This window comes from Pistacia vera, unplaced genomic scaffold (assembly GCF_008641045.1).
Source record: "Pistacia vera cultivar Batoury unplaced genomic scaffold, PisVer_v2 Contig260, whole genome shotgun sequence".
Lineage (NCBI taxonomy): Eukaryota > Viridiplantae > Streptophyta > Magnoliopsida > Sapindales > Anacardiaceae > Pistacia > Pistacia vera.
In genome coordinates this window covers 188,046-205,408 of record NW_022196069.1, presented here as the reverse complement: position 1 = coordinate 205,408, position 17,363 = coordinate 188,046, and the positions used below count along the sequence as shown (strand labels likewise).

The window sequence follows — 17,363 nt, the reverse complement described above, 5'->3', positions numbered from 1 at the left end:
TCCCAAATATCAAATTGATGGGATTCATTTTCCAAACGAAAATGTAGTGATGTATTGTGCCACCATATTGCTCAGGTTCAAATGAAAATGTGTAGGAACATTGGGATCATTAAGTACCTGTTTTCCATTATCATTGCCTCTTGATTTACACTAAGTAGTAGACTTGGCAAAACGGGGCCAGACCTTCGAATCAACCCTAAACCTGGGTAAACTTGCGAGTACCTATTTATCTTTATAAAAAAAAACCCAAATTATTTTGGGTTTGAAACCCCTAACCCTAAACTAAGTCCCTTGCCTTGACATCTCCTCTCTGGCTCTCTCACACAGTCACACTCACTCACTCTCGTCATCTCTCATAGTCTCATACTGTCAAACCGTCGCCATCCACCATCAACATCTCCTCTCTCAGAATCTCACATTCACCGACCGCTACTTTTCTACTTTCTCTTCTCTACTAAATTGATTCTTTGCTTCTTCTTCAACTACTACCAAGTATCAAGTCTTTAGCTACTGATCCATAAGGTTTGACCAGGTAAACTTTTTTCACTTTACTATCTTAGCTTCTCACTTCATGATTTATTGCAACTATGGGTTTTATGTTGGATGTGTAGTGATGTGTTTAAAATGTTGCTGGGGTGCGTGTTTGACTAATGCATTTGGATATAGAAATAAAATGTGTAGTGATGTGTTAGAAAGATTTATAAAAGAGTTACCCCTAGACCTTGCAGAAATTTATGAAGAACTATTGCCCCTTCTATTTTAAACGATTAAGTATACATGTAATCAGTTGGTAAACGATAAAAGAACTGTCCCTGATGTTTAGATGCTGAATGGGCTGGTTATTGTTTGAAGGTTTTAATTGATTTGATGAGTAAATATTGAGTTGTTTAAGGACTGAGCTCAATGTTTGATTTCAGAGGATGGTGAAGTTATGAATGCAACTCAGGTGTTTGATGATTTTCCTGAAAGACTTATTAAGTAATTGAGATATAGAAAGAGTTGAGAATATATTAATTTATGATGTTATGGAGCCTTTTTTTTTCCTACTGGTCTAGTAATAATTTTTGTTTTCTTTATTTTATTTGGATGGTATTTCTTTCTTTTTTATATTTTCTTGTTGTTTGGTTTATTTGATTGCTAGAAAATGCAGAAATAGTAATGAAATTTAGGCTTTTTTCTTTGTGCTTTTTACTCGATTGAAGTATCTTGTTCAGTGATTATACTTCATTAAATTTAGCGTATATAATCAAACAAGTAAAGCTTATTGAAATCTTGCTCAGAAGTTGCTAGTAGATGGCAGTTTAATTTTTGCTGGAACTTTTATGTCGGCCCTTACAATTTCAGATTTTAGTAGTACTGGTATTATTGAGCCTGGCTTAGGATCAGTTTTCACTTCTACAATGAAAGAAATCACAACCAAAGAGGCAAGTACAGATGTTTTTGAGGACACTTTCTAAGTAGCTATTCTCACAGTAAGTGATACAATTGCATCAGGAACATGGCCTGATTGAAGGTACTAAGTCTATGAATATGTGTGCTCTCTATCTCTCTCTCTTTTATACCCTTTTTTAATGCTTCCTCTGTATAGTATATATATTTATTCATCCATCCAATTTAGATATGTTAAAAAACGAAACAAAGAAAATGCATCTAGGTACACCTTTTTGATTAAGTAGGTTTAAAAATCTTTATGGATGCTACAGTGATAGAGCAGATGTAAAACCCCTCCCTAGCCGGGTATTTCCTAAGTATCCCTTGGCCATTGAGAACCTAGAAAACACGCGCCTAGGAAAGAAGTTTATTTTAAAATCCTATTTAAAGAATAAACTTGTAGTTTAAAACATATATATAGATATATGTAGTAACTCTTGTTTAGGGTCACAAATAATCTTGAGACGATGCTGGGTGTAGTGTTACTCTTGTTTATACTAGTATGAGGGCATTATAATCTTTTTTCATAGTTAAGTCAATATTCCGTTAAGTTTAACTGTTCATGGGTGATAAATGACTTTTTCTTTTAAGAAATGTAATTCATGACCCTTTTAAATTAGTTTTGGAAACTTGTAACACCAAAGTGATAATAGTCTTATATTTAAAGATTATAAATTTAATTATACAAGACAATTAAAAATTAAATAAAATCAAGAACAAAACTTAAAAGATAAAATTATGTTTTCTACACGTGCAAAGAGTTTACAAAGTCTTACATACATAGTGATGTAGTATTACTCTTATATTGCTATATCAGTCACCATCACTCAAATGCATTTTAATTTGACTTTTATTTTAAATCGCCACACACTTATGCATGTCCAAATCATTTCAAAATTGATATGGTCCTTTGTTTAGTGGCACATTACTTTATGATTAAGTTGATATAGTTCATCGACACTGCAATGTGTCTAAGTAATTACAACTGAAATTATTTCTCCTTTCAGGACATATTGTGCTTGAATTAATTTTTTTCCGGTCCAACTAACGAACAAATATTGGGATACTGAAATCTTCCATTTCCGCCTCCATCGAGTAGCCCCGGACATTCAACAAGGTTTTTACCAGATGTATCGATGCACAAATATATCTGATAAAGCTGGCTAGTATTCGATACATTCATATTGCATTCAACTCCAGGATCGTATCCAACTTCACTTCTATACTCTCTTTCATACTGAACAAGCTGTACATTTCCCCATCTGCAGCATGAAACCATATATCTTAACACAACCAAAATGATATGCTAAAATTTTTAATTAAAAAGAAAAAAGGTTACCTGATTTGTTAAGAATTTGCAGAAGATCTATTTTGTCTTCGAGGTTGAGACCTGCTTCAAAGTAGTCATGCTGATCAAGGACATTCTCTCACCCTGTTCCGTGTTTGTCCCATTCATGTGCCCAAAACGTTGAGCCACTACCATTTGGGCAACTAATTTCCATTCTGCTTATCAGGTCTGAGATCAGTTACATATCAGCTAATAAACTTAAGTATCATTCATGCCATAACTTTGATTTACTGTCCTATACAAATTGTCAGAACTTATTTATGGAGTTGTAGTGTTAATCTAAACATTCAAATACCTGGGACTCATTGTAATGGTTGTTGGGTTGGGATCGCAATACAATGGCCATGAATTATTGTTCCGTTTATGACACGTGCACAAGTACAGGGTTGCTATTTCAGCTTTTGTTTTCTTTTTGTTTTTCTTTTTTTTTTTTTATTGTTTCAATGTATCTTTAACTTATTTTAATATGTATCATCAATGTAAACAGGAGTTGAGAAATCAAGATGAGACTGAGCTTAAAGAACCACATTGAGAACTGTGGAACAAATCGTGATTGTGATTTGATTACCAGGGTCATGTGCTTTGAGTTTATCCTTGGCTTATTTTATAAGTCGGATCAAATCAGGATAGTGCAAAGAATCTGCTCATAAACAATAATGTGGTGCTTCTAGTTGACAAAAATAGTTTCCATATCAGTTATCAGACAGAAATCCAAAAGATGCAAATGCAGATTAATTTCACCATGTGTTCAGGTATTATAATTAAGAGAAGGGATGGATTAGTTTATAGTTCTGGCAAGCATTCAGATTTATCAGGTTCTGTACAGAGGGTGACCTGTTACACTTATCTATGGGGAAGCAATTATATTTATGGAAACGAAAATAGTTCAGTTCGAGAAACCTAACCTTCTTACCTTTATACCGATTTACTGGCCATTGTCTGCCTACCATTGTCAACTCCCTTTCAAGAAGAGACCATGTTGAGGCATCTTGGTCATATACACATGAATGATTTGGTATCTAAATTGTGGGTACAAGATAATAGTTAGTTAACTAATTAGGTCTATCGAAATTAAAAAATACGTTTGAGTTCAATCATATTAAACCAAGTTGGGAGAAGGGATATTGTTCAACCTTGTGGAGTTGCAGGTTGGTTAAGAGGCACAAAAAGAAAAACTTGAAGCATATTTTTTAGCAGTCCAGGAAGAACTATATTAAAATATAATAACTAGAGTAAGAAACATTTCCAAATCAAGAAAATTGTTTCTTTGAATAATAAGAAATCCTTTACAAGAGAGCAGCAAAGTTTAAAGCCACAAGAAGTTCTTTTCAAATTCCAAGCCATCTATGCATAGCAAATCTATCTCTTCGGAATTCAATCTACCTAGTTAAATAAACTCCTCATAGATGGATAGAAGCACTGAAATCAAAAAATTTTTTTTATTGCAAAAAGGAAAAAATTGTCTGCAACTTTACTTTTATGTGCATACTAACAAAGAATAAGGATCTGACAGTATACTATACATTTACATGTAGACTATGATCAAACAGTCAAAGATACAAGGAAAAACAAAATTTCTTTCTTTACATCATGAAAGTATTTCGACATTTAAAGCCATTGATTTATACTTACTCTATCCCAGTAAATTACATGATATACTAAGTGGGGTTGTTTGTCAAGATTTTACCTACTCCATCTCTGCTCTCTCGCATGATAAGGGACACAAGTGTGGGCTCTTGATGCAATGAAATCTCTGCAACAACCCCTCCAATAATTCTTGGGGTGAAAATAGTCACAAGACACAAGGTATGCACTTCTCTGTTATGATTCTGATGATTTAAGTTCAATCAATTTTATTACCAAAAGTCCCCACAAGAGCACTTCCCACCTTTGAAATGATGGAATCGTTGGACATCTCTCAGGATTATCTGCCTATCAAAAATTAATGATATAAGTTTAGCAGCAGAATGGCAATCGCCACACACCCTTAGGTTCTTCACCACACGAATTGTTGTTCCAGGTGGAGTGTTTAGGAGACCAAAAGCAATAGCCAGCTTTTCACTATGATATCTAAGTGTAATTTCTTTCTCTTCATCTTCCATATCCCCATGATAGACTAGAGAAGTATCCGGTACATATCCAACCATCTTCAATTCTTTAACCAACTCATCAAGTGCTCTGTGCAGATCTGTGGAAACAGAATGCACCCCATCCCCAGAGAAGAACTCATGAACTACATTGTTTATCTCTATGGAACTACAGCCAGGGACTTTCACAGCACCTCTATCCCTCATCAGCTTCCTGAAGAAATCCACATCTTCCCAACTCCCAGCTCTTGCACACAAGTTTGATAAGATCACATAATCTCCACCATGAGAGTTGTCTAGTTCAAAGATTCTTTCTATAACCTGCTTTGCCAGTTCTAGATTCCCATGGCTACTACAAGCTGATAACAAGGTTCGCCACAGTATTGGGGTGGGCGTGATAGGTAATTCATCAATTAACCTATAAGCCTCATCTAAACGTCCTGCTCGACCAAGTAAATCCACCATACATCCATAATGCTTGATCCCAGGAATAATCCCATACTTGTCCCTCATACTATAAAAATACCTGCAACCTTCTTCCACTAATCCAGTGTGACTGCAAGCATACAAAAGACCCAAAAATGTAATATCATCAGGACTTAATTGTGCCTTTTTCATTTCCTCAAACATCGATATGGCTTTGTAACCCTGCCCATGAGTTGCATATGCCACAACCATTGCCGACCAAGCTTGTGTATCTCTCACACTCATGTTATTAAAGATAGAAACAGCATCATCCAAGCTCCCACACTTTGCATACATATCTATAAGAGCAGTATTCACTTTAACATACTTATCAAACCTGTATTTCTTAATATATTCATGTATCCACTTCCCTAAATCCAATGCTCCTAACAAAGCACAAGATGATAAAGCACTAAGCATAGTAACATCTGTAGGCTTAATATTTCTCTCTTGCAATTCGCGAAACAGCGATAATGCCTCATTTGGCCTACTAGTTCGAGCATAACCAGTGATTATTGCATTATATGACACAACACACGGTTCTGATATCTTATCAAAAACCCGCCTAGCAGCATCCACATCATTACACTCCGCATACATATTGATAAGTGTAGGACACACATATACGTTATTATTCAGCCCAAATTTGATAGCAAAACAATGCAATTGTTTACCTTCTTGCAATGCTTTAGCGCCCATGCTCGCACATGACTTAAGCAAAGATGGAAATGTATAGTCATCAGGAAAAAGACCAGAGTTCAAAACTTGAACAAAGAGACAAATTGCTCGAAATGGTGTTTTGGAGCGGGAATAACCGCGAGCCATGGTGTTAAACAGAGCAATGTCTGGTTCCGAAATTCCGTCAAACAGGTGTTGGGCATGGTCCATTGATGAGGTAGTCGGGTGCTGGGTACAGAAATTTATGAGTTTTGTTACGACATTGAGGTCATTTAGAAGGTGGGTTTTGATGGTAAAGGCTTGGATTTGCTTGAGCTCTCTAAGAGAGGTGCATTTGGGTAGCAGAGAAAGTGGGTTAGTAGTGTCAATTCTTTGGGAAAATGCGTTTGTGTTTCCATCAAGTTTTGTGGGAGAAAATTGAGTTATTGGTAGAGATGGGGTAGTAGCCATTGCAGCTATTGAATTGATTGGTTTGCTTGTGGAGGGAATGCAAAGATAAAAGAGTTTTTGTTTATTGGCAATAATTAGATGCACCCATCAGTAAAGCCACTTGTGGTTTGTATATATCAATTTAGGTAAAACCTCCTTATGTAAACTAACTTTTAAGAATCTTATAATATTTTTACATTTATATTTGGCTTAAGGTACCGAACTTTTTTTCTATTAAAGGTATGAACTATTTTTTTGTACCAAATTATCAATTATTTTTATTAAAAGTTACAAACTTGTATACTATCAAAGAGACTGGTCTTTACCACCGTTAAAAATAAATGACATGGATTTTTAAAAAATAAATGACATGGATTTTTTTAATTCTAAAAATGTGTATGTGAAATTTTATGAGGGTTGACCCGTACATTTTCATATTTTAAATTCTTCAAATTTACCCCTTTCTCTAATTTTAATTCCATAAAATACATCCAAAATAACCAAAATCACCCGGAACAAACCAATAACACTACGGACACCGAAATTTTTGCACCGAATTTTTGTACCGGCCGACGTGGAACGCGTTCTCCCATTTCTTTATAATTTTTTTCTAGTGAACGGTCGTCCATCAAATTTGGAAGGCCGTTCACTCACATGGACGCCCGTCCATCAAATATGGACGGGCGTCCATATTCGAGGGACGGCTATCCATATAATATGGACGCCCGTCCCTATTAAAATAAAATAAAAAAGTTTGTAAAAGTTTAGGGACGGCCATCCATCCATTTTGGACGGGCGTCCATATGCGAGGGACGGCCGTCCATATAATATGGATGCCCGTCCCTATTAAAATAAAATAAAAAAATTTGTAAAAGCTTACGGACGGCCGTCCATCCATTATGGACGGCCGTCCATTAATTTTGGACGGGCGTCCACAAATAATGGACGCCCGTCCTTCACCCAAATATGAAAAAAAAAAAGAAAAATTTCCATGGGGACACCCGTCCACCAATTGTGGACGACCATCCCTTAATTTTGGATGGGCGTCCGTAATTTTTGGACGCCCGTCCAAAATTAATTCTTAAAAAAAAAAAATTTTAAACACTGGACGGTCATCCCTAACTTGTGGACGGCCGTCCATTAATTGTGGACGGCCGTCCATACTGAATGGACGCCCGTCCATTACTTATGGACGCCCGTTCATAATGTTATTAAAAAATTTTAAAAAAAAAAAAAAATTTCGCGTTTTAGGTTAAAACATTTGGGGGAAGTTTCAAAATTTTTTAACACCTAGGCAGCCATTACCATCTTCTTCGTCTTCCATCTGCGTCTTCTTTGTCTTCGCGGTGTTTTTCTTCTGGACTCTCTGCGCTTCTTCTTCGTCTTAGTAATTAAACATTTCCTTTTTCAAGTTTTTTTTTGAAATTTTTGTTTTTGGTTGAATCTGTTGAATGGAGTTGAGTTGATGAGATAAAATCCAGTCAATTTGGTGGGACGGGTTTGTGTGATTATGAATAGAAGTGTTCTGCCATTGATAAAGATAAATGGAGTTTATTTCAAAAAAATGGTTTGTGTAAACTACCGTGAATGAAAAATTGGTTTTAGGCTATGTATAAATTGATTTTAGGCACAATTTAGGCACATTTGATTTGAAAACAAGGATAAGAATACACGATATGGAAACAAGCCATAGACTTCCAGTATCCGTGCTTCAATGTTGTTGATTTCTCATTTCCTTTCTATGAAAAATAATCAGTAAGATAGATAATGTACATTGGTGAGAATGGTTTAATTTGTCAGGTCAAACTGATGGATTAATTGAGTATGGTGTTTTGGGTTTTGTTTTAAGTTGTACAGAGAATGTTTGCTTGATTATTGGTGGATGTATATATGTGAGTTCTGGTTTCTCTCCTGCCAAATAAAAGATGATCTTCTCCACATCCTCCCGAATCCTATGAATACCCTTGAACAATCTATAGTTTCTCTCCTGCCAAATAAAATAGATCACAGCCCCAAAGATTAGTCTCCTTATAACAGCCCTTATATTCTTCCCTTTAAAGAGGTTTGCACACCACAAAACAAGATTATCCCAGTCCATAGTTCGAATAAGAAAATGTCCCTTGGTTTGAGCAGCAAGCCATAAGACATTAGAAAAAGGGTATCTAAAAAACAGGTGATCATGCAAGTCCCTGGGCCCTCTACACAATTCACAACTCAGAATTTAGGTGTAAAGTGAATTAATTCTTAATTCTTCACACCAACATCACATACACCATGCAAACACAAATGAACACATTCCAAACTAATAGGTAAACTTACAGTTAGGCCTTCTTTGTATTTTGATTCAAACATAGCCATAGCAGCAAGAGAACCAGATCCATTGTAGCAAATGGTAATGTGTCAGTTATCCGTGTGGGTATATCTACAAAACCAACAAAGCAATTGTTGAATATCAAGATATTATATACAGGTAAAAGAAAAAATAAATCACTATCATTATGAAAGAAGAATAAAACTAACCGTATGCAAATGAGGTCCATGCAATCAACTCCACCAAGCACTAAGCAGCTTGGACATAGCCTTGGTAGCTGGATAAAAAATCTAACAACAGAATTATCCTACACACACACATAACAAAAAATATATATCCTACTTTCACATTCTAATGTCTCATTATAATTTATTCCAGTGGCAGCCTATAATAATTCCTTTACGGTATACATATACTGTATTATTCTCAAATCAATTATTTCTTATAAAATTTTAGTAGAAGGTAGGGAACGAAGCATTAAGTGTCTCTGTGTCTACATGTGTGCAAACACAAAGAGCCAGGAGAATATAAAGGTTGTTTTGTTTGTGATTCAAAAATAGTTTCAAAAAGTATGATGGAATCTGAAAATCTGAGTCATATCTAAATATTCAAAAACGCATTTACTATAATATTAAAAAACTTTTTTCAAAGTTAAAAACTTGGAAAACAGAGAACACAACTCTTTTCGGTGTTTTTTTTTTTTTTTTCACTAAATTTTATGTTCATCCCAAACTATTTTTGCAAACGTTTCAACCAAGCACAAATTCTCAAAAAATTCCAAAAATATATAACTGCACTTAATCTCAAAGTGAAACAGGCTCTAAGAAGGCATATTAGGTTTAAGAAAATTTACCTAGACTAATAAGGCTGCAAATACCATTTCTTATAAGACCTTTAAAAAGTGATTATGGCTCATCAAAATTGAGTAAACAATGAGAATAGACTAAGATACTTAATATTACAACATACATAATTTTACGACTTTCATAATCCAGAAGATCAAACAATACTTTTCATTTCCAGTAGTAAGCTTTCTGGCATTCATCCACATGGATTTTTTGAACAACAGGTTTAATTTGGCTATGTGTCTTGGCAGATTTGATGACGATTTTTTAACGTATACAGGTTTAGAAGAAAGCAGAAAATGGTGAGGGAAAAAAATACAACCGTTCCTCAGAAGGCACATCTCATCGCACTTCAATTTCGAGACTGGTGACTAAAAACAATACGAGGACGTCGAAAAGAATATTTGCCTTGGAAGAAGTTTGGATTTAGGACTTCTAACAAGTTTAGGTTTAGGTGATGAATCAATGGTTGGATTAATCATTTGAATGGGACCGTTTAGTCAGTATGAGATTATGGGATATAGGCATTTGATATATGAGTTTTTTGGTAGTTTGGAAGTTGTAGAGACAGACAGTGATGAGTTTCAGCGTATATAATGTTCTTTAAATTAAGAATCAGAACTTTGTAGTGACACCCCAAGATTTAGCAACCTGATAGGATTTGATTGTGAAGGTTTGGAAAACGTACCTAGGAACTGGGATTCCAAACAAGCTTGGATTGATGTTTCCGGAATAGAGACTTACCATCCACATAGGTGTAAATCTACAAAGTTACAGAATCCTGCTATGAGAGCATTTCACAGATACTTGACTTTCACATTTAATGGTAGGAAGAGACAAATGGAATGTGACGGTTAAGGATTTATTGTCTGAGAAGCAGCAGTAAGCAGGGAGGCAAGTTATTCACAAAGTTATTGATTAAGAAGTTGGGAGAGATCCCTGCAGAGAAAGGAGAAATTATGGGGGATGCTAGTTACGTTAATATGTGAGAAGTTGAAATTGAGATCACCCCTGATGATGCAAAAAATAAGATTGCGTTTTCTACAAGTAATGTGTTGGGGGATGTGACATTGAATAGAATGGGTTGATTAAAAGAATGTGGCAGGACAATGGTATCTTATTAGGGATGAAATCGAGGGAGATAGACGTTCTAGAAGGTGTCATATTCAGAAGGGGTTACTGAAGGAACAGTTTATGTGCGCAAAAGAAGAAGAATAGGTACTGAACCTGACCATCTGAGAATGTAGAAGATATGGGTTCTCATACTTTACAGGAAACAGAAAGCAATTTGAGCGGATGGAAAAGTTTCAAGAAGCGTTTTTCACGAACTGAGAGGCAAATGCAAGAACTGCAAAGTGATTTCAACACGTTTGCATCAAGAATTGAAGAAACAGTTGACATCATTGGAGACCGCATGACAGAGATTTTCAACATGATGAAAAACTTCTCCAGCCCTCTCATCCTCTAGTCAACCTCCACCCCCTGCACCATGATGAAGAATTTTTCCCTTTTGTTATAATAGATTGATTTGAGCGGATGTTTGTATAAAGATTGTAGTTTGTTTATAATAAAGCTGTCTTTTGTTTAAAATAGATTTGTCTTTTGTTTATACATATGTTCTACAACTCTTTCAATGTTATGTATATGTAATACTAGACATACCCAAAGACATAAAAATTCAAATCTGAAAAGAATGCATATCCAAAATGCCATATACATTACGTCTTATCATGAATTCACTATCCTACACAATCAATGATGAAAATACAAAAAATAAAACACTGTATAAGCATCAACTCAACTGCATTCGGTAGAAATTAACCAAAGCATGAAAAATTTATACCAAATACAATTCATATGCTTCAACTTGAAAAATATCAACATCTCCCAACGAGACAGTTCATCATTTACAAACTCCTATCCAGTATAGAAACTACTTTGTCCTGCGAGATTTGGAACCGGACCAGTGACATCTGTCATTGTTTAACACCACAATTTAGCACACGGTATAGAAAACTTAAGACAATTACAGTTATACAAGATTATAACACATACTTGTGTAGTACAACATCATTTGACAACACTTGAGTTTCCGCATCGGCCACGGAAGTACTTGCAAGAAATTGTTCCTGTTGTCGCTGTACCATGATCCTTTTCCTAAAAGTATCATACCCATTAATACAAGTCGATATATTCTAAACTTCAAATAAGTAAATAATGTTTCAAAAAATTCTGAAATAATGTATAAGTCATACCAATTCTTTGTTTTTGTAATTTTTTCTTTTTAACCCTACGTACAATTTCTTCAATCTTCGACTGCTTTCTTCTACATGGAGGACGACCTTTGCTACGAGCTCCTGTGTGACTAATGATTAGGGTATTCCCCTCTTTAGAGGACTGTCCCATCTTGACTAGTCAAACCGGTTCTAGAAGAGATGTTCACTGTTGTACCAACCCCTCCCTCACTTTCCTTTTGCTCCAACTGTTTCCTCATGTCAATCATAAACTCCGTCATCATATTATAATCTTCCTCATTGTTTGATGCCAGATCCGCTACTGTCAGCATTAAATTAGACAACTTATCAAAACGTTGTCCTTCAATGTTGGTGCTCCACCTATTATAACTGACCTAATTTTCGTATGACATCTGTTCACATTCTTCCTCCAACGCCGTAAAATGTACTTTTCCGGAACGTGTGAAATCCTTTTATGATCAACACCATAATGGCATGTCTGCATAAAATCCCCCTGAACTCAAACAATGACAAGTACACGAATATCACACGAATTTCATCAAAGTATACTACATGAGGAACACGGCGACTATTATCTCCAAACCAAACATCTTCCCAAACTTGAAACTCCTCGCATGAATCACATTTTTTCAGAAAGATAACTCACAATAAATCTTCCCGCAACTTCATCTTGAAGCTCTTTAAACTTTGCATTGTGTATGCACTTTGAAATTGTTTCTCAATGGGGTAATTAGTTATGCATGGTTCCAAGTTTAAAAGATCTAAAATCAGCCTCCCTTTCTTTTTCCACTTTAGCTCGCAATGCATTATCATATTGTTCCACAAATTGTTTCAAAGTGGTTTTGGAATTGACATACCCATCAAAAAATGCATGCATACTTTCACTACGTTGGGTAGTAGACATACCTGCCCAGAAAGTATCTTTAAGAAATGCAGGCACCCATCGTACTCTTTCTTTGTACAATCCACATAACCATGCATTATCGTGAGGTTGTGCACATCAACAAATTGGTTCCACCGCTCTTCGAACTCTTCACGCGTAAAGGAATCATACACAACATTTTGCAACTTAAACTTGATAGTTTCATATTCCTTATACCCCCTACTTTTCAAGCAGTTTCTTCATTATATGCCACACCACCACTATGTCTTGTACCAGGAAAACAATCTCAATTGCATTTTGCATGGCCTTATCTTGATCTGATTATTCCATTAGGAGCGACATCCATGCATTCAAGCCAAGAACGAATAGCCATACAAATGTCTTAGTTCCTCATGAGAAATTAACCCACAACCTAACAACGTTGAATGTCCATGATGTCAACCCCCACAAAAGCAGCAAATGGCATGTCATACTTGTTCGTCAGATACGTTGTGTCGAAGTGTACATCACCGAATTCTTTATATGCACCCCTACATCTAGCATCAACCCATAACACATTGTGTATCGACTCTCTCATCTACATCAATCATGTACCAGAAATTTGAATTCTCCTTTTGCATTTTCCTAAAATACTCAAGTACTGCGAAAGCATCTCCAACTCCAGTCGTAACTTTCTTACTTTTTCAATGTAGTTCCTACAATCTTTTTCTAGAAACGTCAATTCTCTACACCTCCCGCCTCAACTGAACATGACTAAAATTCTTACACGGTCTAATCCTAGCCACATCATTAACTTCAAGTCGCCTTTTCACATAAGGTTGTATTGTTCGGTTAACCTTAAAATATCTTCTTTTTGTCGGACTTGTAAGATCATGGTTATGTTCAAGTACAACTGATTTAATTTCCCATTTGCATTCACCATTCAAAGCTGCACTAATCCGACTCTTACAACTGTTTTGGCAACATTTTTTTTTAAGGTATTTCTGGACTACATCTCTCCTTTCCAGAACAGAACATGCCACTGTCACATATCTCATCTCTCCATCTTCGCCTTTCTTTGACGTACGTATCATTGCTTCAAATCCTATTTTGTTACCATACCGTTTTAATACTTCACCAACTATCAACTGAATCAAACTCATTCCAATATGAGGCTCTACTCTTCCTCTGCACCATCTCATATTCTAATCACACGTTCATTTTCCTGATTTAATAGTTTTATAATACATAAAATTAGAATTACTAATACAACACATCAAAATAAATAAACAATACGATACAATAAATTTACCTCAATATCATTGAATGAGGCAAACTGGACTCTTCCATATCTGAGGCACTGGTCTCCATATTCGGAGGCAAACTAGACTCTTCCATATTCTTTAATCTGATTCATAACAATCAGCAACATTTTCTGATCAGTGTTTTTCTATTGTAACAATATTCAATCCAAAATATAATCAAAACTAAATAAATGGATAAGTTATATAAAATGTTCACGGTAAAAAACTAAATAAATGTAAATTATATAAAAATCGTTATTAACCTGCACAAATCTCTCTATCTCCCTTTGAACAAAACTCTGTAATCTCCCTTTCCTGTATCTCTCTTTCGACTGTAAAAAATTAGCTATGGTTTGATGAAATGAACAGATGATAGCTTTCGTTATCACACGGTACCTGGAAATGAGGAAAAACGTTTGTTGCGGGAAGAAATGGCTGAGGAATGCAAACGCTGAGAACGAGGAACAGCGACAACGATGAAGCAGAAGACGACGAATTTTGGCGTTGTTTTTCTTTCACTTTAGCTCTTGTAATTGGAGAACGTATTGGAGAAGCTAATATAACAAAAAAACAATTTATTACTAAAATGCGAAAATTTTTTTTTTTTTAATTTTTAATAACATTATGGACGAGCCGTCCATACGGGTTGGACAGCCTCCTTTACAAAGGGACGGCCGTCCCCACGCCCGTCCACAATTAATGAGGTCGTCCACAAGTTAGGGACGACCGTCCAGTGTTTAAAAATTTTTTTTTTTAAGAATTAATTTGGACGGGCTCCAAAATTACGGACGCCCGTCCAAAATTAAGGGACGGTCATCCACAATTGGTGGACAGGCGTCCCCATGGAAATTTTTCTTTTTTTTCATATTTGGGTGAAGGATGGGCGCCTTATTGTGGACGCCCATCCAAAATTAATGGACGGCCGTCCATAATGGATGGACGCGCTCCGTAAGCTTTTAAAATTTTTTTATTTTATTTTAATAGGACGGGCGTCCATATATATGGACGCCGTCCCTCGCATATGGACGCCCATCCATATTTGTGGACACCCGTCCAAAATGGATGGACGGCCGTCCCTAAACTTTTACAAACTTTTTTATTTTATTTTAATAGGGACGGGCGTCCATATTATATGGACGCCGTCCCTCGCATATGGACGCCTATCCATATTTGATGGACGGGCGTCCATGTGAGTGAACGGTCGTCCAAATTTGATGGACGGCCGTTCACTAGAAAAAAACTATAAAGAAATAGGAACGCGTTCCACGTCGGCCGGTACAAAAATTGGTGTCCAAATTTCGGTGTCCGTAGTGTTATTGGGAACGAAAACCTACCCCGATTAAAAACTCAGCCTAATCGCGTAACCAAACAATTAAGCAACTAAAACAAAATTAAACCCTAAAAATATTGTTTCAAACAAAAGAAATAGGAAAATCCAAACTCTTGCCGCTGTCATTGAACAAATCTTACCGAGAAAAAGAAAATATCCTAACGAAATCTGCTTAATTTTTCTTTTCCATCTTCAAATATGGTTCGATTGAAACACAATAAAAAAAAATAAGAAAGTTTTCGGTTAAAGTGTTCTACGAACATGAAGCATGAAGAGCAAACCTTTTTGGGTTTAGGGTTTGTCGAATGTCGTTGTCTCCAATATTAGGCCAGGTGACTTTCCCTTCTATTGATTTTTTTATTATTCATAGGGTAGGGTTGTTGGAGTTCGTTGATTTTTTATTATTAATTGTTAGAGGGTGGGTGTGTTGTTTATTTCATTGTTAAATACTGATTGTCAGTGGGTGGCGGGTGTTTTTGGTTTGATTTTATTGATTGAATAGCCAACTGTTAGTTTCTATTACTTTTGTCTTCGATTGAATACCCAAGCAAACTTTTTTACTTTGTTTTGTTTTAGTGCTATGATTGAAGAGGTGGAAGAGAAGGTACGACCGTAGCAGAATCGGAAGATTGCAGGATAAAGACAAGAGAAAAGGTGAGGTGTCACTATTTTTTATTCTCTAGTTTGAAAAGTTGTGTTGACTGTTTCACTCTTGATGCACATGTTTTTGTCATCGTTGGTGGTCCTTATAAAAAAGTTTGTGTGTGAATTAGGTTTGCCATTGAAGGGAGGGTATAAACGCATATTGTATTGGGAATAATGGATTTGAGCTGGTATTCAAGGACAAGAGAGTCATTGTATTCAAGGGAAAAGTCAGGGTATTCAAGGGCAAGCGGGTAATTTTACTAAGGGTGATTGTGATATAGAGGAGAATGATCTGGGATTTGAGGGTAGTGAAGATAGTGGGAATGGAAGCGTAGATGTGATAGTGATAGGGATTTTGAGGTTGAGAAGCTAGCTTATAAGTCTGATTTTGAGCTTCAAGAGTATAGAAAATTTGTGAAAGAGTTCAAGGCAAAAAGAAGGGCTGCCAAAACAACAAGAGTATAAGAGCTGAATGATAGAGAGGAAAGAGATCTTAATGAGGAATGTGTACAATCTCAAGTCAATATAGGTGAAGAAGGTGGACTATAGTTCAGATGCTAGTAGCTTTATAACATCAAGTGAGGGGGAGGAAGATGAAATTGAGCATGGTAAAAGAAGGCCTAGGAAAACTATTGTGTATGATCCTAAATGTTTTTTCCCGAAATTCCATGTAAACCTAGCCTTTGATAACCAAAAACAGTTCAAGGATGCAGTGACCAAATATTGTGTCAAAAGGAGAGTTCATACTAGGCTTAGCATATTCAGGCAGCAAAAGCTTGGTGTCAAGTGTAGTGTTAGAAATTGTCCCTTTTGTGTTTATGCATTATATGAGCAAAATTCTAGTAAGTTCATTGTCAAAATTTGCAATGAAACACATACATGTCCTATGACCTACAGTAATAGGAAAGTGACATCCACAGTTATAGCAAATCACTCTTTGAGTAGGGTAAAGATAACTCCTAGTATTGGACTAAGAGAGCTAAAACAATTAGTTAAAGAAGAATTAAAGGTTGATGTGCAACTATCTAAGTGAGGAAGGGCTAAACATAAAATGATTGAAATGATGAATGGGGACATTGATTATGAATATGGCAGACTTTGGGATTATGTAGCTGAGATGCATAGGTCTAATCTAGGTAGTACAATGAAGTTGTTGACATCTACCACAGATGACTATAACCTACAATTTAAGAGGTTGTATGTATGCTTTGATGCATTAAAGAAAGGCTACATGGAGGGGTGTAGACCTTTAATTGTGTTAGATGGTTGCTTCTTTAAGGGAAAATGTAAGGGTGAGCTTTTGGTTGTTGTTGCTAGGGATCCCAATAACCAAATGTATCCACTTGCCTGGGGCCTTTGTGGAAGGTGAGAAT

At 35.9% G+C, this 17,363-nt stretch overlaps 1 protein-coding gene across 1 annotated transcript; it reads right to left on the bottom strand.

Moving 5' to 3' along the window:
* Nucleotides 1-4,280: 4,280 nt before the first annotated feature.
* Nucleotides 4,281-6,503, bottom strand: LOC116132864 (pentatricopeptide repeat-containing protein At2g02980, chloroplastic). The gene has a single exon (XM_031418543.1). The coding sequence runs from the start codon at nt 6,457-6,459 to the stop codon at nt 4,636-4,638; it is 1,824 nt and encodes a 607-aa protein (XP_031274403.1). The 5' UTR covers nt 6,460-6,503; the 3' UTR covers nt 4,281-4,635.
* Nucleotides 6,504-17,363: the final 10,860 nt, after the last annotated feature.

What these genes read in the sequence shown, in the direction of transcription:
- LOC116132864 (XM_031418543.1), bottom strand. Translation starts at nt 6,459, where the DNA reads ATGGCTACTACCCCATCTCTACCAATAACTCAATTTTCTCCCACAAAA.